Source organism: Pan paniscus, chromosome 1 (assembly GCF_029289425.2).
Source record: "Pan paniscus chromosome 1, NHGRI_mPanPan1-v2.0_pri, whole genome shotgun sequence".
Taxonomy (NCBI): domain Eukaryota; kingdom Metazoa; phylum Chordata; class Mammalia; order Primates; family Hominidae; genus Pan; species Pan paniscus.
This window is the reverse complement of record NC_073249.2, coordinates 104,577,821-104,602,319: the sequence shown is the minus strand read 5'-3', so window position 1 is coordinate 104,602,319 and position 24,499 is coordinate 104,577,821. Positions and strand designations below refer to the sequence as shown.

At 41.6% G+C, this 24,499-nt stretch overlaps 1 protein-coding gene and 1 long non-coding RNA gene across 37 annotated transcripts in view; one reads left to right on the top strand and one right to left on the bottom strand.

Moving 5' to 3' along the window:
- Nucleotides 1-15,109, bottom strand: part of LOC117978139 (uncharacterized) — a 33,303-nt gene extending 18,194 nt beyond the window's left edge. Inside the window, exons 1-2 of one of the 2 annotated variants that reach the window (XR_010112706.1) lie at nt 14,086-15,109; nt 12,627-12,739 (exon numbers count right to left, since the gene is read on the bottom strand). This is a non-coding gene — a long non-coding RNA (uncharacterized LOC117978139). Of the gene's footprint in view, nt 1-12,594; nt 12,740-14,085 lie in introns of those variants that run through there. The other variant, XR_010112705.1, reaches the window with a different exon arrangement.
- LOC100988482 (myomegalin) overlaps nt 1-24,499 on the top strand; it is a 227,305-nt gene that overhangs the window by 21,107 nt on the left and 181,699 nt on the right. For 10 of the 35 annotated variants that reach the window (XM_057300307.2, XM_057300309.2, XM_057300306.2 and 7 more), the window contains exon 1: nt 15,093-15,598. The exons of 22 other annotated variants lie outside the window; for them this stretch is intronic. In XM_057300307.2, the coding sequence (XP_057156290.2) occupies nt 15,579-15,598 (20 nt within the window). In that variant the 5' untranslated portion in view covers nt 15,093-15,578. Of the gene's footprint in view, nt 1-14,234; nt 15,599-24,499 lie in introns of those variants that run through there. 3 more of the 35 variants (XM_063605823.1, XM_063605820.1, XM_063605828.1) reach the window with 2 other exon arrangements.

Sequence of the window (24,499 nt, the reverse complement as noted above, 5' to 3'; positions counted from 1 at the left end):
CTCACATGATAAATCAGAAAGATGAGAAATGGAAAATCTGGGTCACTGGCCTAGCCCTAGGGAGCACTTTGGAGCAGAACTGAAATTAAAATTCATGACTTCTACACAGTATTGGAGTCCTGCCGGGTATGCAAACATTAATGAAAAATAGCTATGATTTATAGAATGCTTAAAATGTGCTAGACAATGAATTAAAAACTTTTCATATATTAGCTCATTTTGTTCTTACAGTGGCCCTATTAGGTAGTTATTATCATTAACCTTGTTTTACAAATGAGAAAGCTAAAGCACAGAGTTTAAGTCATGTCCAAAATTGCATGGTTGGAAATTGACAGAGGAGGAGGATTGGAACCTATGTCCCTGACTGTAGAGCCAGTAATCTTAACTGCTCTGTTATAATGCCTGCCAGCAACCTCAGCTGCGCTGCACCGCTCTTTCAGATGAATGGGACCCTAGGCACTCACTCACAGGAGACCGGGAATATTTTTCCTTCTACCAGAGAAAAATAAAATTGTTTTCATCAATACTGTTTTTAAGTTAATTTTTTAATTGACAAATAGTAATTGCATATATTTATGGGGTACAATGTTTTGATATATGCATATACTGTGGAATGATGAAAACAAGCTAATAATATTTTTTAATTTTAAATAAAAGCACTGTATTTTGCAATCCCAATGTATGATAAAATTTTATATTGCTAGCATACTTCAGTACTCTACTCAGATGCTACCTTCTTTAGAAAAACTTCTCTGGTGGAATTTAATTAATCACTCCCTCCTTCATGTTCTGCTTGGTGTAGCACTTTACCCGATCTGGTTTGTATTATGGTTTGATGAATGCTTGCCTGGCTTTCCACACTAGATTTTAACACTGGATTTCTACACTAGATTTTAGCAATGCCTAGCACATGCTCTGTGTTTGTTTAATTAAATGAATGAAGGTAACCACACTGTCCTTGAGTTTTACCAACTGTGGAAATAAAATTAAGTCCCATGAGCATTAGCTGCCTCTGAACTCCTACCTGTTCACTTAGGAAATTAAGTCCCTTACAAATTCCCCTGTACCCCACAAATACTTCTGCTTTTTCCAAGAATTGTTTTCTCTTCTAAACTGCTCCTGGTCCTGATTTTGGTTGTTCCGAGTCACAGCTGGCACTTTGCCTACTATGTATAGTCTTCAGAGCCACACATCCTCCTCCAAACCCTCCTGCCCCATTCCACTCCAGCTACTGAAGGGCAGATCTTTTCATTCTTTTTTTTTTTTTATACTTTAAGTTCTAGGGTACATGTGCACAACATGCAGGTTAGTTACATATGTATACATGTGCCATGCTGGTGAGCTGCACCCATTAACTCGTCATTTACATTAGGTATATCTCCTAATGCTATCCCTCCCCCGCCCCCCCACCCCACAACAGGCCCCAGTGTGTGATGTTCCCCTTCCTGTGTCTATGTGTTCTCATTGTTCAATTCCCACCTATGAGTGAGAACCTGCGGTATTTGGTTTTTTTGTCCTTGTGATAGTTTGCTGAGAATGATGGTTTCCAGCTTCATCCATGCCCCTACAAAGGACATGAACTTATCATTTTTTATGGCTGCCTAGTATTCCATGGTGTATATGTGCCACATTTTCTTAATCCAGTCTATTATTGATGGACATTTGGCTTGGTTCCAAGTCTTTGCTATTGTGAATAGTGCTGCAATAAACATACGTGTGCATGTGTCTTTATAGCAGCATGATTTATAATCCTTTGGGTATACACCCAGTAATGGGATTGCTGGGTCAAATGGTATTTCTAGTTCTAGATCCCTGAGGAATCACCACACTGACTTCCACAATGGTTGAACTAGTTTACAGTCCCAACAATGTAAAAGTGTTCCTATTTCTCCACATCCTCTCCAGCACCTGTTTTTTCCTGACTTTTTAATGATCGCCATTCTAACTGGTGTGAGATGGTATCTCATTGTGGTTTTGATTTGCATTTCTCTGATGGCCGGTGATGATGAGCCTTTTTTCCTGTGTCTGTTGGCTGCATAAATGTCTTCTTTTGAGAAGTGTCTGCTCACATCCTTCGCCCACTTGTTGATGGGGTTGTTTGTTTTTTTCTTGTAAATTTGTTTGAGTTCATTGTAGATTCTGGATATTAGCCCTTTGTCAGATAAGTAGATTGCAAAAATTTTCTCCCATTCTGTAGGTTGCCTGTTCACTCTGATGGTAGTTTTCTTTGCTGTGCAGAAGCTCTTTAGTTTAATTAGATCCCATTTGTCAATTTTGGCTTTCCTTGCCATTGCTTTTGGTGTTTTAGACATGAAGTCCTTGCCCATGCCTATGTCCTGAATGGTATTGCCTAGGTTTTCTTCTAGGGTTTTTATGGTTTCAGGTCTAACATTTAAGTCTTTAATACATCTCGAATTAATTCTTGTATAAGGTGTAAGGAAGGGATCTAGTTTCAGCTTTCTACACATGGCTAGCCAGTTTTCCCAGCACCGTGTATTAAATAGGGAATCATTTCCCCATTGCTTGTTTTTATCAGGTTTGTCAAAGATCAGATGGTTATAGATATGTGGCATTATTTCTGAGGGCTCTGTTCTGTTCCATTGGTCTGTTTTATTTACCAAAAATCTCTGTTTTGGTACCAGTACCATGCTGTTTTGGTTACTGTAGCCTTGTAGTATAGTTTGAAGTCAGGTAGCGTGATGCCTCCAGCTTTGTTCTTTTGGTTTAGGATTGACTTGGCAATGCGGGTTCTTTTTTGGTTCCATATGAACTTTAAAGTAGTTTTTTCCAATTCTGTGAAGAAAGTCATTGGTAGCTTGATGGGGATGGCATTGAATCTATAAATTACTTTGGGCAGCACGGCCATTTTCACGATATTGATTCTTCCTGTCCGTGAGCATGGAATGTTCTTCCATTTCTTTGTATCCTCTTTTATTTCATTGAGCAGTGGTTTGCAGTTCTCCTTGAAGAGGTCCTTCACATCCCTTGTAAGTTGGATTCCTAGGTATTTTATTCTCTTTGAAGCAATTGTGAATGGGAGTTCACTCATCATTTGGCTGTTTGTCTTTTACTGGTGTATAAGAATGCTTGTGATTTTTGCACATTGATTTTGTATCATGAGACTTTGCTGAAGTTGCCAATCAGCTTAAGGAGATTTTGGGCTGAGATGATGGGGTTTTCTAGATATACAATCATGTCATCTGCAAACAGGGACAATTTGACTTCCTCTTTTCCTAATTAAATGCCCTTTATTTCCTTCTCCTGCCTGATTGCCCTGGCCAGAACTTCCAACACTGTGTTGAATAGGAGTGGTGAGAGAGGGCATCCCTGTCTTGTGCCAGTTTTCAAAGAGAATGCTTCCAGTTTTTGCCCATTCAGTATGATATTGCCTGTGGGTTTGTCATAGATAGCTCTTATTATTTTGAGAGATGTCTCATCCATACCTAATTTATTGATAGTTTTTAGCATGAAGCGTTGTTGAATTTTGTCAAAGGCCTTTCTGCATCTATTGAGATAATCATATGGTTTTTGTCACTGGTTCTGTTTATATGCTGATTACGTTTATTTATTTGCATATGTTGAACCAGCCTTTGCATCCCAGGGATGAAGCCCACTTGATCATGGTGGATAAGCTTTTTGATGTGCTGCTGGATTCGGTTTGCCAGTATTTTATTGAGGATTTTTGCATCGATGTTCATCAGGGATATTGGTCTAAAATTCTCTTTTTTTTGTTGTATCTCTGCCAGGCTTTGGTATCAGGATGATGCTGGCCTCATAAAATAAGTTCGAGAGGATTCCCTCTTTTTCTATTGATTGGAATAGTTTCAGAAGGAGTGGTACCAGCTCTTCCTTGTACCTCTGATAGAATTCGGCTGTGAATCCATCTGTTCCTGGACTTTTTTTGGTTGGTAAGCTGTTAATTATTGCCTCAATTTCAGATCCTGTTATTGGTATATTCAGAGATTCAACTTCTTCCTGGTTTAGTCTTGGGAGGGTTCATGTGTCGAGGAATTTATCCATTTCTTCTAGATTTTCTAGTTTATTTGCATAGAGGTGTTTATAGTATTCTCTGATGTTAGTTTGTATTTCTGTGGGATCGGTGGTGATATCCCCTTTATCATTTTTTATTGCATCTATTTGATTCTTCTCTCTTTTCTTCTGTATTAGTCTTGCTAGCGGTCTATCAATTTTGTTGATCCTTTCAAAAAACCAGCTCCTGGATTCATTGATATTTTGAAGGGTTTTTTGTGTCTCTATTTCCTTCAGTTCTGCTCTGATCTTAGTTATTTCTTGCCTTCTGCTAGCTTTTGAATGTGTTTGCTCTTGCTTCTCTAGTTCTTTTAATTGTGATGTTAGGGTGTCAATTTTAGATCTTTCCTGCTTTCTCTTGTGGGCATTTAGTGCTATAAATTTTCCTCTACACACTGCTTTGAATGTGTCCCAGAGATTCTGGTACATTGTGTCTTTGTTCTCGTTGGTTTCAAAGAACATCTTCATTTCTGCCTTCATTTCATTATGTACCCAGTAGTCATTCAGGAGCAGGTTATTCAGTTTCCATATAGTTGAGCGGTTTTGAGTGAGTTTCTTAATCCTGAGTTCTAGTTTGTTTGCACTGTGGTCTGAGAGACAGTTTATTATAATTTCTGTTCTTTTACATTTGCTGAGGAGTGCTTTACTTCCAACTATGTGGTCAATTTTGGAATAAGTGCGGTGTGGTGCTGAGAAGAATGTATATTCTGTTGATTTGTGGTGGAGAGTTCTGTAGATGTCTATTAGGTCTACTTGGTGCAGAGCTGAGTTCAATTCCTGGATATCCTTGTTGAATTTCTGTCTCGTTGATCTGTCTGCTGTTGACAGTGGGGTGTTAAAGTCTCCCATTATTATTGTGTGGGAGTCTAAGTCTCTTTCTAGGTCTCTAAGGACTTGCTTTATCAATCTGGGTGCTCCTGTATTGAGTGCATATATATTTAGGATAGTTAGCTCTTCTTGTTGAATTGATCCCTTTACCATGATGTAATGGCCTTCTTTGTCTCTTTTGATCTTTGTTGGTTTAAAGTCTGTTTTATCAGAGACTAGGATTGCAACCCCTGCATTTTTTTGTTTTCCATTTTCTTGGTAGATCTTCCTCCATCCCTTTATTTTGAGCCTATGTGTGTCTCTGCATGTGAGATGGGTTTCCTGAATACAGCACACTGATGGGTCTTGACTCTTTATCCAATTTGCCATTCTGTGTCTTTTACTTGGAGCATTTAGCCTACTTACATTTAAGGTTAATATTATGTTTGAATTTGATCCTGTCATTATGATGTTAGCTGGTTATTTTGCTTGTTAGTTGCTGCAGTTTCTTCCTAGCCTTGATGGTCTTTACAATTTGGCATGTTTTTGCAGTGGCTGGTACCGGTTGTTCCTTTCCATGTTTAGTGCTTCCTTCAGGAGCCCTTTTAGGGCAGGCCTGGTGGTGACAAAATCTCTCCGCATTTGCTTGTCTGTAAAGTATTTTATTTCTGCTTCACTTATGAAGCTTCATTTGGCTGGATGTGAAATTCTGGTTGAAAATTCTTTTCTTTAAGAATGTTGAATATTGGCCCCCACTCTCTTCTGGCTTGTAGAGTTTCTGCCAAGAGATCCGCTGTTAGTCTGATGGGCTTCCCTTTGAGGGTAACCCGACCTTTCTCTCTGGCTGCCCTTAACATTTTTTCCTTCATTTCAACTTCGGTGAATCTGACAATTATTTGTCTTGGAGTTGCTCTTCTCAAGGAGTATCTTTGTGGCATTCTCTGTATTTCCTGAATTTGAATGTTGGCCTGCCTTGCTAGATTGGGGAGGTTCTCCTGGATATTATCCTTCCGAGTGTTTTCCAACTTGGTTCCATTCTCCCCGTCACTTTCAGGTACACCAATCAGACGTAGATTTGGTCTTTTCACATAGCCCCATATTTCTTGAAGGCTTTGTTCATTTTGTTTTATTCTTTTTTCTTTAAACTTCTCTTCTTGCTTCATTTCATTCATTTCATCTTCCATTACTGATACCCTTTCTTCCAGTTGATCGAATCGGCTACTGAGGCTTGTGCATTTGTCACGTAGTTCTCGTGCCTTGGTTTTCAGCTCCATCAGGTCCTTTAAGGACTTCTCTGTATTGGTTATTCTAGTTAGCCATTCGTCTAATTTTTTTTCAAGGTTTTTAACTTCTTTGCCATGGGTTCGAACTTCCTCCTTTAGCTCGGAGTAGTTTGATCGTCTGAAGCCTTCTTCTCTCAACTTGTCAAAGTCATTCTCCATTCAGCTTTGTTCCATTGCTGGCGAGGAGCTGCGTTCCTTTGGAGGAGGAAAGGCACTCTGATTTTTACAGTTTCCAGTTTTTCTGCTCTATTTTTCCCCATCTTTGTGGTTTTATCTACCTTTGGTCTTTGATGATGGTGATGTACAGATGGGGTTTTGGTGTGGATGTCCTTTCTGTTTGTTAGTTTTCCTTCTAACAGTCAGGACCCTCAGCTGCAGGTCTGTTGGAGTTTGCTTGAGGTCACTCTAGACCCTGTTTGCCAGGGTATCAGCAGCGGAGGCTGCAGAACAGCAGACACTGGTGAGCAGCAAATGTTGCTGCCTGATCGTTCCTCTGGAAGTTTTGTCTCAGAGGAGTTCCCGGCCATGTGAGGTGTCTGTCTGCCCCTACTGGGGGGGGGGCCTCCCAGTTAGGCTACTTGGGGGTCAGGGACCAACCTAAGGAGGCAGTCTGTCCATTCTCAGATCTCAAGCTGTGTGCTGGGAGAACCACTACTCTCTTCAAAGCTGTCAGACAGGGACATTTAAGTCTGCAGAGGATTCTGCTGCCTTTTGTTTGACTATTCCCTGCCCCCAGAGGTGCAGTCTACAGAGGCAGGCAGGCCTCCTTGAGCTGCAGTGGGCTCCACCCAGTTCGAGCTTCCAGGCTGCTTTGTTTACCTACTCCAGCCTCGGCAATGGCAGGTGCCCCTCCCCCAGCCTCGCTGCCGCCTTGCAGTTCGATCTCAGTCTGCTGTGCCAGCAATGAGGGAGGCTCTATGGGTGTAGGACCCCCCGAGCCATGCACGGGATATAATCTCCTGGTGTGCTGTTTGCTAAGACTGTTGGAAAAGTGCAGTATTAGGGTGGGAGTGACCCGATTTTCCAGGTGCTGTCTGTCACCCCTTTCTTTGACTAGGAAAGGGAATTCCCTGACCCCTTGCGCCTCCCGGGTGAGGTGATGCTTCGCCCTCCTTTGGCTCATGCTGGGTGCAGTGCACCCACTGTCCTGCAACCACTTTCCGACACTCCCCAGTACCTCAGTTGGCAAGGCAGAAATCACCCGTCTTCTGCATTGCTCACGCTGGGAGCTCTAGACTGGAGCTGTTCCTATTTGGCCAACTTGGCTCCACCTCAGATCTTTTCATTCTTGTATATACAACAGTTTACTTGGACAGCCTGGGTAGTCAGGAACATCCATCCAAGCCACACTTCTGCCTATTAGGTTCCTCTGCTGTGCTAAACAACAATTTGAATTTATAAATTCTATTGAACAGTGTTTCATCAAGTGAAACTCCAGTTTCATTGTACCTAGGAACTTGCTTCTCTTACTGCCTATTATTTAATCTTTCTAAGACTCTGTTTTCTCTTCTATAAAAAGAGAGTTGTCTTGCTGGGATGCTCCCTTGACATGCTTCACTTATCTTTATCGCCCTTATCACCATCTGGCATATTGTAGTTATTTCTTTACTTATTATCTATCTAAACCAGTAGATTGCAAGCTCCATGAAAACAGGGTCTTTGCTGGCCTTTTTTTAAACTACTGTGTCTCTAGAATAAAGAGTAGTGCCTGACACATAATGGTTCACAGTAATTATTTATTGGATGAATGAATGAGATAATGCATCAGAAATACTGTGTCCATTTTAAGGCATGGTCTCAGTTGTCTATTCCTGCATAAACAATCTACCCCACAATTCAGTAGCTCAAAACAACCATTTTGTTGTATCTTATGATTTTGTGGGTCAGTAATTTGGACAGGTCTCAGCTGAGCAATTTGTTTTCCCCATGCAGTATTGACTGGGTCACTTGCTGGTATTCAGTGGAAGGCAGGGCTGCTCTGGAGGTCCCAGGTAACTTCACTTATATTGTGTGCCTGATGCCTTTGAGGACTGCTGGTGGCCTCAAGCCCTCTCCTATCTATAGCTCCAGCAAGGTAGTCGGATTTCTTTCATGGCAGCTCAGTATATCAAGAGGCCTACTGGAAACTGCAAGGTTTCTTATTGCCCAGGTTCAGGAGTTTATGGCCTAGAACTGCATTCTATTGGTCAAGCAAGTCATGAAGACCAGCTTAGATCCAAGGGAGGGGAATTAGATTCTACCTCGGAATAAGAGAAGTAGCAAAAAATTTGTAGCCATCTTGAATCTACCACATTCCTTTTCCTCTGGCCACAGACATTATTACCACAAGCAAAATAAACTCACACTCTCCTAAAGCCCTCAAAAGTTTCCTGACATTTACTGCATCAGCCTAGAAGTCCACTTTCTCACCATCTAACTCAAATTCAGGTGATGATGAGGCTCCTGGCACTCAGCTCCTTGAGTATAGTTCCCCTTGATCTGAAGTCACTGGGGCTCTCACACCCAAGAAACAATGGGACAGAGATAGGATAACCATAATAGGCCCTCCCATTCGAAGAGTCAGAGAACAGAGGCATACAGTGGTCAGTAGTCCACAGAAAGTTTGAAATCTAGCTGAGTACATATTACCAGTTCCTTGATTAGGGCCCAGTCCTGCTCCTGGGAATGATTCCCTCTGGCTATCCCTCAGTCCTCTGGGCTCTTGGTTCCATTCTTTGATCCGTTCTTCTTTTTCCCTAAGAAGTAATCCTTGTTTTTGGCTGGGTAACTTTCTCAGCCTGCTTCTCTGAGGCAGGTTGAGGGTCCAAAGGCATCTTTTCACTTTGTACTCTCTTCATCCTTTTCAGTCAGTCCATGCTGGTATAATTCACTTAAAAATGTTAAGGCGTCTTATATACTAATTGATAACGAACTTTACTAGGCAAAAGCCACACCCACATTTCATTCTGAAGCCAGCTTTTTCACCTTGCTTGGACTAACTGTGAGTCTGACATGGGATAACAGAACCTTAAAATTCTTAGAAACTCTTTTGTCCAATGGAGAGGTACATTGCCCAAGATTGTAGAAGGCTTTTTGTTTAACTGAAAGGATATATGAGGCACCACCTTAATTGAGGTCTTAATCATGGGTCTAGCTGTCACATCTTGGAATTTATTTTTGCCCTGAAGCCATTTCTTATTTTGAAAGCTTTCCCTGTCTAGAGAGATTGAGGATGAGAAGCAGTTTGATGTTTGAACCCAGCAAAGTCTACGGCCATGCCACCCTGAATGCACCCGATCTCTTCTGAACCCAGCAAGTCCTGCCTCTTTATAATTCCTCTAAATTCTGCTTAAAAACCAAATGGCTCCTTTTTTAGCCCACTTTTTTTCTTTTTTCTTTTAATCAATATCTTATAATAATGTGGCTAAAAGAAACCTCTTTGTAGTTTTGAAATTCTGCTGAAAATCTCCTTAGCCAGATCCTCCCATTCATTGGGCACCTTTTCTATTTTCCCACATTATCAAAGACGAAAACTTTCTGCCACTACATAACACAGGTCATTTCTTCAGCCACCCCCCATAGTATTTTCTTTACTGTCCTTCAGTCTCTCCAACAGTCTCCTCGATGTCCTTCCAGTATTCACTAACATTTTTCTCGAGGCCTTTCTAACTTCTGTGGCAACCAGGTACAAAGTCATTGCTATTTGTTTTCAGTTTTTGTTATAGTGAAAGTCCACTTTCAGATACCAAATTTAGTTCCAGTTATCTATTGTTACTTAGTAAACTACTCCAAAACTTAGCACAATAAGCAATTTATTGTATCTCATCATTTTGGTAATCAATAATTCTAGCATGGTTCAGCAGGGCAAATTTATTCCATAGTGACCACAGTTAGGGTTGCTCAGTTGTGTCCAGCTGATGGAAGACTGCTTCACACATAATGCCTGGCACCCTGATGGGAACTGCTGGTTGTTGTGCTCAGCTAGGCCCCTCCCCTTGTCATGTGGTCTCATGGCCTCTGCACGTGGTTTATCTAGCATGGTAGTTTGACTTATCCAGCAGCTTAGGCCTTAGAAGACATGTCCCAAGAGTCTCACATGGAAGCTACAAGGCTTCTTACTTACCTAGCCTGGCCAGTCAGACATCTCTTCTGCTGTATTCTATTAGTCAAGTAAGTCTCTAAGGGTAGCCCATATTAAAGGGAGGAGAATTAGATTCCACCTCTCAATGGGAGAAGTAGCAAGTAATTTGTGGTCATCTTTAATCTACTACAGACACTGTATCCTTGATCTCAGAATGATGCCTCTTTGTCTGGAAAGGGCATTTGTTTTTTAAGCCCAAGGTTAGAGAGACAGACATGGAGCTGTGATGGATCAAGAAGACATCATGTTCTGACTAACCAGGTGATCACAGGGATCACTGAGGTGACAGATGTTGCAGACATATTGTCCTCCTATCTAAGTCCCAGCCAATGTTACGTGTCAAAATTAGGGAAGCAGTACGCAAAATGGTTAGGCAGGCCATTCTGAAACAAAACTGATTGGTTTCAAATCTCGGCTTTGCCATCAATCAGCTTTGTGAACGTGGGCAGTATAATTTACCTCCCTGTGCTCCATATTAGTCATTTGTAAAGTGGGCATTAACTAGAGCCTACCTCAAAAGACTGCTGCGAGGATGAAAAGAGTTAGTACACACACAATTGTTAGAGGAGGATCTGGCAAAAATATATTAGACATAGCTATTTTTATTATTGATGTATAGATTATGCAGTAAACTATATCAACATCAATAATCCTTTTTACCCAGAAACAAGTTGGAGAGAAGAAAAGGAAAATGAATTTTAAAAACTGAATGAAAGGTAAAAGTATCATTGGAATATTTGGAGCTGACTGTAAAGACTGTGACACCTTCCGATTTTTTGTCCCTTATCATCAATTCAGGTATTCCCTGAAGCACAATCAGTTGACCAAACTAAGAGCAGTGCGCTCAGGAAAGAATAAAATGAATAGTTTAATTTATCAACATCATTTACCCAGGTTATTTGAGTTCTTTTTATTTATTTATTTTTTTTGAGACGGAGTCTCGCTGTCGCCCAGGTTGGAGTGCAGTGGCGCGATCTCGGCTCGCTGCAGGCTCCACCTCCCAGGTTCACACCATTCTCCTGCCTCAACCTCCCGTGTAGTTGGGACTATAGGCGCCCGCCACCTCGCCCGGCTAATTTTTTGTATTTTTAGTAGAGACAGGGTTTCACCGTGTTAGGCAGGATGGTCTCGATCTGCTGACCTCGTGATCCGCCCGCCTCGGCCTCCCAAAGTGCTGGGATTACAGGCGTGAGCCACCGCGCCCGGCCGGTTACTTGAGTTCTAAGCCAGAAAACTGAGAGCAGACACACACATAACAATACTTGGTTGCAAAATGGAAATAAAAAGCAATGTGTTAGGATAGGCTAGATTATGCTCCAGTAATAAATAATCTCCAAATCTCAGTAACTTAATACAACAAAAATGAATTTCTTGCTCATTCTACATGTTCAATTAGGGTTAGCAGGAAGGCTCTGACCATCACAGTAACTCAGGGACTTAGGTTGATGAAAGCTTCATCTTATTGATCTTCAAGGATCAATAAAACAGTGGAAACTGAAAAGGGCCAATTATGTACTAGCTCTTAAAAATGTCTGCGTTCTTCCCAGAAGTGACCACGTTTCAGCCAACGAAACAAGTTACATTTCACTGTTCAAAAGTCATAGCTAAGTTAAAATGGGATGAGGAAGAATAAAGTTACCATGTATCTACAAGGAGAAAAGCTTAACAAAAAGCAAGAAAGCAGCACATACAGTGACTGGTGGATTGCATTATTGTTCCACAAATATTACTCTCCCCTCCTGCACTCTGTGGGCAGACTGTACTTTTCTGCACCAATGACTTTGGACTTGGCCATGTGACTTACTTTGGTGAACGGAAAATGGCAGAAGCGAGACTGTGCCAGTTCTGAGCAGAGACCAGTCATCATGAGTCTCTGCCAACTCTCTTGCACTCCTGCACTCTGCCATGAAAATGACAGACTTAAACCAATCCATACCTAAACTATAGATCCTTGAGGGAGAAATGGATGTGTGTTGTATAATACTGAGATTGGGGAGTTCTTTGTTGAGCAGCATTGTTTCAGCAAAAAGATGACTAATACAGTGACTCAACACAAGGATTTCATGAGACTGGCTACTACACATATGGTTTCCAAGAAAGGATATGAAATAAGACCTTACTAGCTAGTATTCTAAGAAATGTAAAGCAAAATGAGATGGTGTTACATTATTTGTATACTAGCTAGATATAGAACTAAAATATAACTATCCAATTATTTACAAATTAAATAAGAAAAAATAAAAGGAGAATTTCTAGTGCTTTTGAGGCTAAGATAATAAAATTAGAAAGTCCTTTTATCCCAGGAAAATCATCTTTAGTCCATTCCTGCGCTATAGCAAAATAGCTTAGACTGGGTAATTTGTAAATAATAGAAATTTATTTCTCACAGTTCTGAAGGCTGGACCAAGATCAAGGTGCTGGCAGATTCAGTGTCTGGAAGAGCTTGCTCTCTGCTCCCAAGATGGCTCCTTGTTGCCACAGATGCTGTGTCCTCACATGGCTGGAGGGACAGAGGACAAAAGGGACCAGAGCAATCCTTTCAACCTCTTTTTTAAGAGCATGAATCCCATTCATGAGAGTGGAGTGTTCATGCCTTATCACTTCCTAAGACATATTCCTAAAAGGCCCCACCCTGTAGTACTATAACACTCGGTATTAAGTACCAATGTATGAATTTTGAAGGCATACATACATTCAACCATAGCATAATTCAAAAAAGGAGAATGATAAAGGCAGAAAGCTCTTCATTAAGGCATTATTTATAACAGTCTAATATCAGAAACAGCATAACTATGCAATAGTAGAATATTTTAAGTAATCTATGGTCCTACTAATATTATAAAATATTGTACACTCATTAGAATAATAACTATGAACTTTCCCTAAAAACATGGACAAATATTTACTAAGTGAAAGAAGGAGAATATAAACATATACCTAAGCTGTAATCGTAATTATGTAAATAGATATTTAATATATACAGATAATGACTAAAGGGAATTTGGAGAAATTTAAACATTTGTGCTGTAGCAGTGGTTATATGGGTGAATATTTTTCTTCTGAAATCTAACGCAAAAAAATTGTTCTTTTGACAATAAGTATAATTTTTAAAACAACAAGGAAATTTCTCTTCTCAAGAATATACCCATGTGTGTAAGAAAGAGTTGGTGTTTGGATTAAAAGATGCATTTTTTAAAGAGTGGGAAAAAAATGCAACACATTTTTAATATTGAAGATCCCTGGGTATTCTGAGTAATCTATATAACTTTCTGTATTTTTCAAATGTTTTTACAATGAATGTGTTATAAACTTTTGAAAAAAGTTATTTTAAAAATACATGAACGTATTTTCTAGCGTCACTTCTGAGACCCCACAGCTCACCTAGTTAGTGCTATCATTTCTTGAATCCAGTGAGCTGCCTGTAGACAGAGTTCCTCTCCACAACTCGGTAGCCCATAATTTGATTTGAGACAAAGCTAAATACAGCCCCAACTTTGGTATGAAGGATGGGAATCTGACTCTCCCTGCCTTTTCTTCCCCCCCATCAGAGGCAACAGGATATTCTTTTCAAGACAGGTGGCCTGTGAGCCTTGTCTAAGATCAAACTGGATCTTGAAATTTTTCCTGGTAACATTTTGAGCTCTGGAGCAGTGTGGTCCTACCAATAAATCAAGTGTTGGAGGAGTCTAGACTAGGGGCTTTTTAGACAGTTCTGCTAAACCTTCAACTGTTTTGTTATCCTCCCCTCCCCACCCCTACTTTGTACTAGTATGTAGGGGAACCAATCCAAGAGATAACAGACAGATGACAGGTTCCCCCAAGAACACAGACTCCCCACAGTCTCACCAATACCCAGGCATGCCAGGTTCTTCCTGAGTTAAATGCCTAGGAGGCCTGAAAGAATAAATTCATCCTGGAGAAGTCTTGTGGGTCGTAGCTTTAGAAATTCAGGGAACATATCTCTGGGGCCATCCAATGGAGAACACAGCCTGTATCAGAACCTTAGCAGAGACTTTGGGCCTTTTGGGGTCTCAAATTTATCATCTCTGAAACAAGTACAGTGAAATTAACATTGCCACATGTGGGCACTATAAAGCCTTTTTCAAATAAAAAAAAGGTCAGTGATAGTGCTAATAATAACAGTGATTATGTCATTTAATAAAACGGTCTTATTTGAAAGCTAAAAAGGAGCTTCAGGGTGGCAAGCACTCTAATTATAGTATGTCTGCCTTGTTTAAATCTTGATACATAAGTACATGGTACAGGGCCTGAGGCAATGCCATCTCCAAAGAGCCCTTTTCCATGATCTTAAAACAGTCACAAGGGAGTGTCTAGGTCCTGATGGCTACTGTCTTGAGGCTTTTCTAGTGTTCTGGGAGTCAGGAAGCTTCTCCCTCCTTGAAGCTATTGGTAGAGCCCAGTTGCTGGCGAAACTGAAAAACGAGGAGGTAGAATACCCTAAAACAGGAGATGTCTGAGATACAGGCAGCTAATAGGGCTGTAAGGTTTTGTTGGGATGCTTCCCTTCCTGATGAAGGGTCCTGTCCCTGGATTAATGGTGAAACTGGCATGTCACATCTCTAGGAAGACAACATCGTGTTCCATGACCACGTAGGGTATACATCTGCATTCAGCCGGGATTGCTCCTAAACCTTCCTAGACTCCATCTCTGGCTCTGGGGTTACCTGTGGGTGGGGCGATGCAGACACACAAGAAAACCTCCTCTACAAATTCTTCCTGTAGTTGGTTGATTGTATTCTAAGACCTTCGTTGGGATGGGCGAGGGACGGGGCTTGGTACGGCGTCCTCTAAGCTCTCTGCCCTCTGCCTTCATCATTCATCTGAGCCAGCGAGAGAGGGGTCGGGGAGACGCGAGGGTGGTTCAGGGGGCGTGCAACCTGGGCCGATTCTGCCCCAGCACACTGGTTGTCGGGAGCCCCGCCTCCGCTCGCGGTTGACAGCTCAGCTGGTGCCGAGCAACTCGTGCCAGCCAGTCGTGTCTCAGCCTGGAGAGTGCGCGCACCGCCGCCCGGGCAGCCGCTGGCTCCAGCTCACGAAACAGCCCCGGGCGCCGCGCCGCTCTGAGTCCAGCCTCCTACTGAGAACAGTCCCTCCCTTGTGCGGGTCGCACGGCTAGCCGCAGGTTCGGCCACGTCAAATCCATTTTCTAAAAAAGCAGGGAGCAGAGCTCTCTCTTCGCCGCCGACGCAGAAAGGAGCTGGGGAGGAAAAAGCTGCTGCTTTTTGCGCTGGAGATTCGTGGACAAGGCTTCTCATTTTCCCAGGCTGCTTCCCCTCCCGGGTGAGGAGCTTCCTGAGACTAAGGAAAGAGCCTGGAAAATGGAGCAGACCTGGACGAGGTAGGTGGGCTGTTTCCTTCTCGCCGCACTCCAGACTTGGTGGTCCTCTTCCCTCCCCTCCCCCAGCGCCCTTAGGGAGAGGTCGCCCCTCACCACCAGGGTCCCGTGACAGCTTCCCTTTTCTGTAGCCTTGCCCTGCCTGGTTCCCAGCCCACCTCTCTTGGTCATTTTCACATGTTCTGTTTTACGGGGTTTCCCTTGCTTAATGACTCTCCCCTCCACCGAGTCCTGATGTTAAAAATACCCAGGGAGGCCGCCTGGAACTTTCTGTAGAAATGGTTCTCTGTCGTTTCCTTGTTCGTGTGGCTAGAGGGATTCCAGTAGGTCTTCTTGAGAGATATGTTTGATGTCAGATGCTTTGAACAATATCAGGTTTATTCTCACCCTGCCACGTTTTCCTTCTCAGCCTCATCTGTCACTACTCACACAAAGGCAAAGGGACTGAGTGAGCAGAGCCCAGCAGCACTCATCTCCACAACCTCCAGTTGGAGCCCACTTGGGGGAGGAATGGAGAAGGAAAGAGATCAGGGCACCACACTGCTCAGGCTTTATTGAGGCCAGGCAACAGTTGGCTTTTAGGTCAGATTTTGGAGATGGCCTGTGAAACTGCGTTTTCTTCCAGTCCTTCCCCCAAACACACTTTAAAATGAAGCCCCATTCAAGGAAAGGGTAAGGATAAGAGACCATGTATTGAGACAAAGACTTCTGTTTTTTAGTGGGTGGGAGGGTAGGGAGACTATTCCAGCGGTGTCTCTATAACAGATACGCTTCCATCTGTGGGATTTAGCTTTGGAGAACTGGGGTGGGGCCAAATGAGCGCTCTGACTCCTGAGAGAGTGAAGACGGTACAAACACAGAAGGTAAATTTGGGGCTTATGCAAAAGACTTGGGTGCTTTTAGTTGATTGCTAAGCTCAACAGGAGTGAATGGTATAATGTGAATATTAAAGAAGGAGCAAATTGAAGCTTAGGGTTTGTTGACAGAAGAAGTAGGCTGTCTAGATTCTGTCTAGATCAAAAGTGATGATTTTACTTTTGGCTCCTTTCTGCTCCTCTTGGGCCTCTCCGAGAGGACTGTGCTTAGTTCTGGGCATCATTAGATAAAATAAGTACAATCAAGAGACAGGAGGGAACTCAAAGCCATGCCTTGAGGGATGGCCAAAGGAAGGACCTGGGACTCCTGAGTCCGGAGAAATGACGACTGGGAGTGGGGAGGATGTGGTAGCTTCCTTCAAATTTCCGAAGAGCTATTGGTGGTAGAGGGATTGAATCACATTAGAATCTCTTAGGAGGACAGAACAACCGATGCAAGCGAGTTGTTGGGAGGCAAGTTATGGCTCAGTGTAAAGAAAAAGCTTTCTGGCCAGGTGCAGTGGCTCATGCCTGTAATCCCAGCACTTTGGGAGGCTGAGGCAGGCGGATCACCTGAGGTCGGGAGTTCGAGACCAGCCTGACCAACATGGAGAAACCCCATCTCTACTAAAATACAAAAGTAGCCGGGTGTGGTCGCACATGCCTGTAATCCCAGCTACTCCGGAGGCTGAGGCAGGAGAACCGCTTGAACCTGGGAGGAGAAGTTTGTGGTGAGCCGAGATCATGCCATTGCATTCCAGCCTGGGCAACAAAAGCGAAACTCCGCCTCAAAAAAAAAAAAAAAAAAAAAAAGACCGGGCGAGGTGGCTCACGCCTGTAATCGCAGTACTTTGGGAGGCTGAGGGGGGCGGATTACGAGGTCAGGAGATTGAGACCATCCTGGCTAACACAGTGAAACCCCGCCTCTACTAAAAACACAAAAAAATTAGCCGGGCATGGTGGCGGGCGCCTGTAGTCCCAGCTACTTGGGAGGCTGAGGTAGGAGAATGGCGTGAACCCGGGAAGCGGAGCTTGCAGTGAGCCGAGATCGCGCCACTGCACTCCAGCCTGGGCGACAGAGCGAGACTCCGTCTCAAAAAAAATTAAAAAAAAGCTTTCTAACAAGTTAGCTGCCTGGGCAGTATGGGCAGTAAAGAGATTGTTGACCCTGGAGTTACTCAGGCAAAGGCTAGATGATCACTTGATGGTGATGGGAGTGAGTGTATCAGGGCCTTTTGCTCTCTGCCAGTGTTTTTCACACTTGAAGAAAAAAGTATTATTTATTAAGTTTTAAAAATTTTATATTTACATGTAACAATTTCAGACAAATTCAGAAATGATTTGGAAAAATCGCAAATTATATATTTACAGTCCAATTAATTTGACAAACTGAGTATACTCATGGGATGGGCGTTCAGATAGAGAAAGGGAACATTACCGGCATCCCTGAAGCCCTCCTGATGACTTCAAGGATAATCATTATCCTAATTTTTAACACCATAGAATAATTTTGCCTAGTTTTGAACTTTATGTAAATGAAATTATACACCATGTACTCTTTCGTACGTGGCTCCTTTCAATCTTTTGCTTTTGGAGTTCTATACTGTTATATGGTATTGTAGTCCACTTATTCTTGCTTTTAAATAGGCTTCTATAGTGTATAAATATATCAAATTTATTTGTCCATTCTATTCTTAATAGGCACTTGGGCAATTTCCAGTTTGGAGCTATTATAAACAGTGTTGCTATGAACATTTCTGTACAGGTCTTTTGATGAACATATGTACACATTTCTGTTGAGTAAATAAGTAGAAGTATGATTTCTGGGTAATAGGAAATGCATGTTCAGATTTAGTAAATACTGCCAGATTGTTTTTTTAAAAACAGATTACAAAAGAGATTTCTAAAGCGGGTATCCAGGCCAGGCGCGGTGGCTCACGCCTGTAATCCCAGCACTTTGGGAGGCCGAGGCGGGCGGATCACGGGGTCAGGAGATCGAGATAGTCCTGGCTAACACGGTGAAACCCCGTCTCTACTAAAAATACAAAAAATTAGCTGGGCGTGGTTGCAGGCACCTGTAGTCCCAGCTACTTGGGAGGCTGAGGCAGGAGAATGGCCTGAACCTGGGAGGCGGAGCTTGCAGTGAGCCGAGATCGCGCCACTGCACTCCAGCCTGGGTGACAGAGCGAGCCTACATCTCAAAAAAAAAAAAAAAAAAAGAAGGTATCCAAAGGGAAGAACATAGTGAAAAGGTGCTCCACATCACTAGTTATCAGGGAAATGCAAATTAGAACCACAACACCATGCTGCTATATACATATCAGAATGGCTGAAATTAAAAAGATAGAAAGTAGCAAATGCTGGCAAGGTGGAACATTCAGAATGTTCACATATTTTTTAACCACTACTCACAATAAGTAATATATTTACATTGCCACCAAGTACACTTACATATGCAACAAAGTTTCTTGTAACAATACTTAACTTTACTATGTGTTTTGCACTCTGATATTTGCTATTCTATTCTTTTTCTTTAAAAATAAAATGTTGGCTCTGATTCACTGAATTTATTTCTCCACCTAATGGGTCACAGTTGGAAAAATCCTATAATCACAGATCATGGCTGACATCTCAGATCCTTCCTAACTCACAGATCAGATTAGTTCATAAACACTTATTAAAAATTTGAGGGCCGGATGAAATGGCTCACGCCTGTAGTCTCAACAGTTTGAGAGGCCAAGGCAGGTGGATGACTTGAGGTCAGAAGTTCGAGACCAGTCTGGCCAACGTGCTGAAACCCCATCTCTACTAAAAATACAAAAATTAGCCGGGTGTGGTGCCTGCACCTGTAGTCCCAGCTACTTAGGAGCCTGAGGCAGGAGAATCCCTTGAACCCGGGAGGCGGATGTTGCAGTGAGCTGAGATTATACCACTGCACTCCAGCCTGGGTGACACAGTGAGACTCTGTCTCAAAAATAAATAAATAAATAAATAAATTTTGAGAGCCCCAAACAGGTCAGATGCTGTGCTAGATGCTAAGAATAAAACAATGAATGCAATGAATGAGACTGGGTCTCTGCCTTTAATGGCTTTACATTCTCATCATCTATAATTTTAATAGAGAGACACTAAGGCAGAGATACGCAGTGGCTGCTCTGGGTACACAGTGGATAGGGGATTGAAAGAATAAAAATTAACCATAATTGATAACATTTATTAAGCTTTAATTGTGTGCTAATCTCTTTGAATACTTAATTCACCTAATCCTTACAACCCTATGAAGTAAATGTTATACTCATTTTTAAGAAAAGGAAATTGAGCTTCAGAAAGATTAAATAATTTTCCCAGAGTGACACACACAGCTGAGAAAGAAATATAGCCTTGAACTGTTTAATTCCAAAATCTATGCTTTTACTTTATTTTAGTAGAGTTTTATAGGTGACTCAGTTTATGACTTGTTTCTGATGCTAGCTACTTGCTCAATTTACCCACAAAGGACAAGGTGCTTGGTATTTTAGTTCTCAAAGTTAGATATGCTCTACTCCCAGCTACACATCATCTGCCCCTCTACAGCTCAATGGAAAGGTTCCCCCTACCCGCTGGGGCTGTTACCTGACTGTTGCCAAACTCACTGGTTAAATCATTTGGACAGAGCATGGTTGGCTCTGGAATAGCAAATTTTCTATGAATATACTGGCATTACAAAAAGCTGATTTGGTCACCAGCTTTCAGATTTATTTCCGTGAACAGGGCGAGAGTTGTCAAAAGAATAAGCTCATGGAGCTGATGAAGAACTTGATGATGAGGGGAGGTTTTCTCACCCGGCAGGTCCAGTGTCAACCAGGCAAACAGCTTCTACTGCTCTAAATTTTTAGCATCCACCTGTCTGAACTAGCAACTCCCTACATCTTCTGCTTTAAAGATTATCAGTACTTCAGGATTACTGTTTGTATTAATTTCCTATTGCTGGTGTAACAAATCACCACAAACTTTTTTTTTTTTTTTGAGATGGAGTCTCACTCTGTTGCCCAGGCTAGTGTGCAGTGGTGCAATCTTGGCTCACTGCAACCTCCGCCTCCCAGGTTCAAGGGATTCTCCTGCCTCAGCCTCCCAAGTAGCTGGGATTACAGGCACATGGCACCACACTCAGCTAATTTTTGTATTTTTAGTAGAGACGGGGTTTCACCATGTTGGCCTGGCTGGTCTCAAACTCCTGACCTCAAGTGATCCACCCGCCTTGGCCTCCCAAAGTGCTGGGATTACAGGTGTGAGCCACTGCGCCCGGCCAAATCACCACAAACGTAGTGGCTTAAAACAATACAAATGTATTGCCTTAAAGTTCTGGAGGTCAGAAGTCTGAAATTTGGTCTTCTAGGTTAAAACCAAGGTATCAGCAGGACTGTGCTCCTTCTAGAGGCTCTAAAGGAGAATTTGTTCCTTGCTCTTCATGGCTTCTAGAGACTGCCCACATTCTGGGTTCATAGCCCCTTCCAGCAATGCCATCACTGGCCTCTGCTTCTATCATCACATCTCCTTTGATCATTCTGACCCTCCAGTGTCCCTCTTTCTAGGACCCTTATGATTACATTGGACCCAACCAGATAATCCAGGATAATCTCCTCATCTCAAAATCTTTAGTCACATCTGCAAAGCCCTCTCTTGCTATGGAAAGTGGCATATACACAGGATCTGGGGATTAGGAATGTGGACATTCTTATAAGGCCATTATTTTAGCCTACCACATCGTTCAATGCTGAAAAAGTCATTACTAATTATCTTCCCCATTTCAGTGGAAATGTTCTGGTTTCTAGCATATGAGAAAGCTGAGTAAACATCAGGTGAATCATATATGAACCTTATACAACTTCCCCGAACACATAACTCAAGAAAAGAGTGAACTAGAAATGTTTAAGGGCAAACTATAAGACTGAAGGTTAAAAAAGGAAAGCAAATTAGTCTGTTTTGTTTTGTTTTCTATTCCCCTGCAATTTGATTTAATAAAATGCAAGCATTAATTGCATTTGCTTGCTGTATCTGTGAAAATTTGGAAAATGGAAGTAACATTCAAGAAAATTAATGATCTGGTTTCAAAATTTAAGAATTTTGACTTTGTTTCTTTTCTGGAGTACAGCCTTCAAGCAAGACAAGGTGTCCATTTACCACAGCTATATTGTACTTAACAGATCTCCATTGATAGCTTATTTGAATTTGTTTTTCTCTATATAAATGTTTAGCCTAGAGGAATCAGGGACATTTATTTTTCTCTGAATTTATGGTGAGTTAGTAGAGAGTCCTGTTTACAAAGACATAGTTACAACCAGAGATATATGGCCACTGAGGTTAAAGTGGTTAAATGATTTGCTGGCATTCACACAACTAGTATGTGTTGTATGAAGGCCTAGTTAATTCCAATACCTTTACTTATTATGGTGCTGGTGCTTTGCATGTAACACTTCATATTAGGAAAATGCTTGTTTTCAGAATTCTATTATTGAAACATCTTTGGAAGTTGAATTTCCTGTTTAATATTCAGCACTGCTAGCAACTAATTATCTGAATTTTAAGAAGGAAATTCTGCCTTGGCAACTCCAGTCTACTTTTAAATGGGCCTATACTTGGATTTCTGCTTGGGGAATTTGCCAGAATCAATGCTTTCACTCCTACTTGCTTATTTTCCACATACTAGATCAGTCTGGACCTGACTCCCCCAACCCCCATTTTTTCAGCTACATGCTAAGACTATGTTTAAAATACCTAAAGACTGGGAAGGGGTTGTTTTTGTCTCAGAAAGGATAAGTAACACCTCATGGTGCCCTCCCCATCCTGGGAGGCTCGCCTGACTGTGGCTGAGGGATCATATTTTCAAGGCTAAGTGGAGCATCCATCCATTCAGTGGATGCCCCAGGACACTACTTCTATTGAAATCTACCCCATTTTATAAATAAAATTCCAAACTGGGCTCAGAACATTCCACAAGTTGTCTCTGGCAAAAATTCAAATAGCATTTAAAGTTAGAAGAAAGTCCAGAATACAAGAGATGTCATATTGACCCAAGGTGGCTCTATGTGATTCTATTTTAAAACACTCAAATGCACTGAGGACTTGTTTTCCTCTGCCTCAGAGCATTTTCTGAGTTCTGTGGCCAGCAAGACAAGCATGATCTGAATTTCTTTTTTCTGAACGCTTATGGCTAAAGTGCTAAATTAGTCATAGACTATTTATAATAAATTGTATAATAATACTGTTTTATTTTCATAGCACTTTCACAGCCTGTGATTCATCTTTCCTTAATCTGTCTCATTCTCTTCAGTCCTTTTCTGCTTGTTACATTCCACAGAAACGTCTTTCTTTCTTGTCTTTTCCAAGGCCAGTGAGGGAAGAGGTAACTTGCAACTAGTGTCTTCTTATCATGGTCATGGTGGAAAGGGTGGAAAGAAGCAATAACTTCTGACATATAGAAAGCATTCACTGGCCAGGCACAGTGGCTCTCGCCTGAAATCCCAGCACTTTGGGAGGCCAAGGCAGGAGGATCACTTGAGGTCAGGAGTTCGAGACCAGCCTGGCCAACATGTTGAAACCCCATCTCTACTAAAAATACAAAAATTAGTGGGCATGGTGGGGGGTGCCTGTAATCCTAGCTAATCGGGAGGCCGAGGAATGAGAATTGCTTGAACCCAGGAAGTGGAGGTTGCAGTGAGCCGAGATCACACCACTGCACTCCAGCCTGGATGACAGAGCAAGACTCTGTCGGGGGAAAAAAAAAACAAAAAAAAAAACTAGAAAGCATTGACTCACAAAGAAAATTGAATAATTTCTAGCATTTCACACAATTTAAGAATGAATTTATTTTCCACTTCATAATGTGGTATATTATCATTCATAATGTAGAATAACATGCTGTGGATTTACAGTGTCTTTTAAATCATTACGCCTAACCCAAAGGATGTAGACTTCCAATTTTTAACTATTATAAATAATACTTGATAAATGTCTAGGTGCATAAAGCATCTTCTTCCACAGCATTATTTTTTGAATGAGAGATGTTCAGAAGTAGAATAACTATGTCAACATTTCCAGTTCTTGAAAGTACATTGCAAATTACTTAAAGTTATAGTCCCATAAGAAGGATATTGCATTCAATTTAAATATCTTTTTCAAGACCTGAATCCCTGTATTGTAAAGGGGGAAATTGAGGCACACTGACATTAAAGTGGCATAACCTAGGTGAATCAATAGCAACATTTCCAACTTTTACCCTTCTCTAGGGTAAAATGCTTCACTGTTGCTGTTAATCTCTATTACTATCCTGAAACGTTTCCTGAAATGATAATAAACAGAAAATTTTAACATAAGAAAGTAAAAGATAGATGTAAATTACATCAAAACTATGTATACCTATTAGGATGTCTATTACAAGGACAGAGAAAAGAGAAAATAGATGCCGTGTTTGGTTAGGGGATTATGGGCAACATCCTTTATATGCTGCTTTTAAACTAAGTCAACATAGGTTTTTATTGCAGGAAGAAGTTCACATTTGTGTCTACCAAATGACAACATGTAAAGTTTGGAATTCAGTTGGTTTTAGGTTTTTCTGTGTATCACTTGGAGGTTTTCTGTGTATAACTTTCTTGTATTACTTGGATATTTTCAGGTTATTGGCACCACAGGAGCAGCATTGTTGCCAGCAGACCCGGGGAGCTGGTTGGAGAGTCATTGCGACTTAATTTACCCTGAGCTAAAATTATTATGAGTGGGCCTTAATATACCAGTTGTTCCCACCTACACATCTAGCCTTGCCTTTGCTGGGATAAATTTGTATACCCTTCAGAGGTTAGATTCGGAAGTATCTCCTTTAGGAATTATTTTTAGAACCTAGATCTGGGTGTAGCCAGAACACGCTCTGCCTACTCTGTTGTAGCATGTAGCTAGTTGGTTAACTTGATATTTTCCATACTCCAAGTTTATCGGCAGAATGAAACGTTTTTGTCTATAAGTCTTCAGCATCTAACATTGCCTCTAGCACTTAGAAGGTCATCTATTAAGAGCTTTC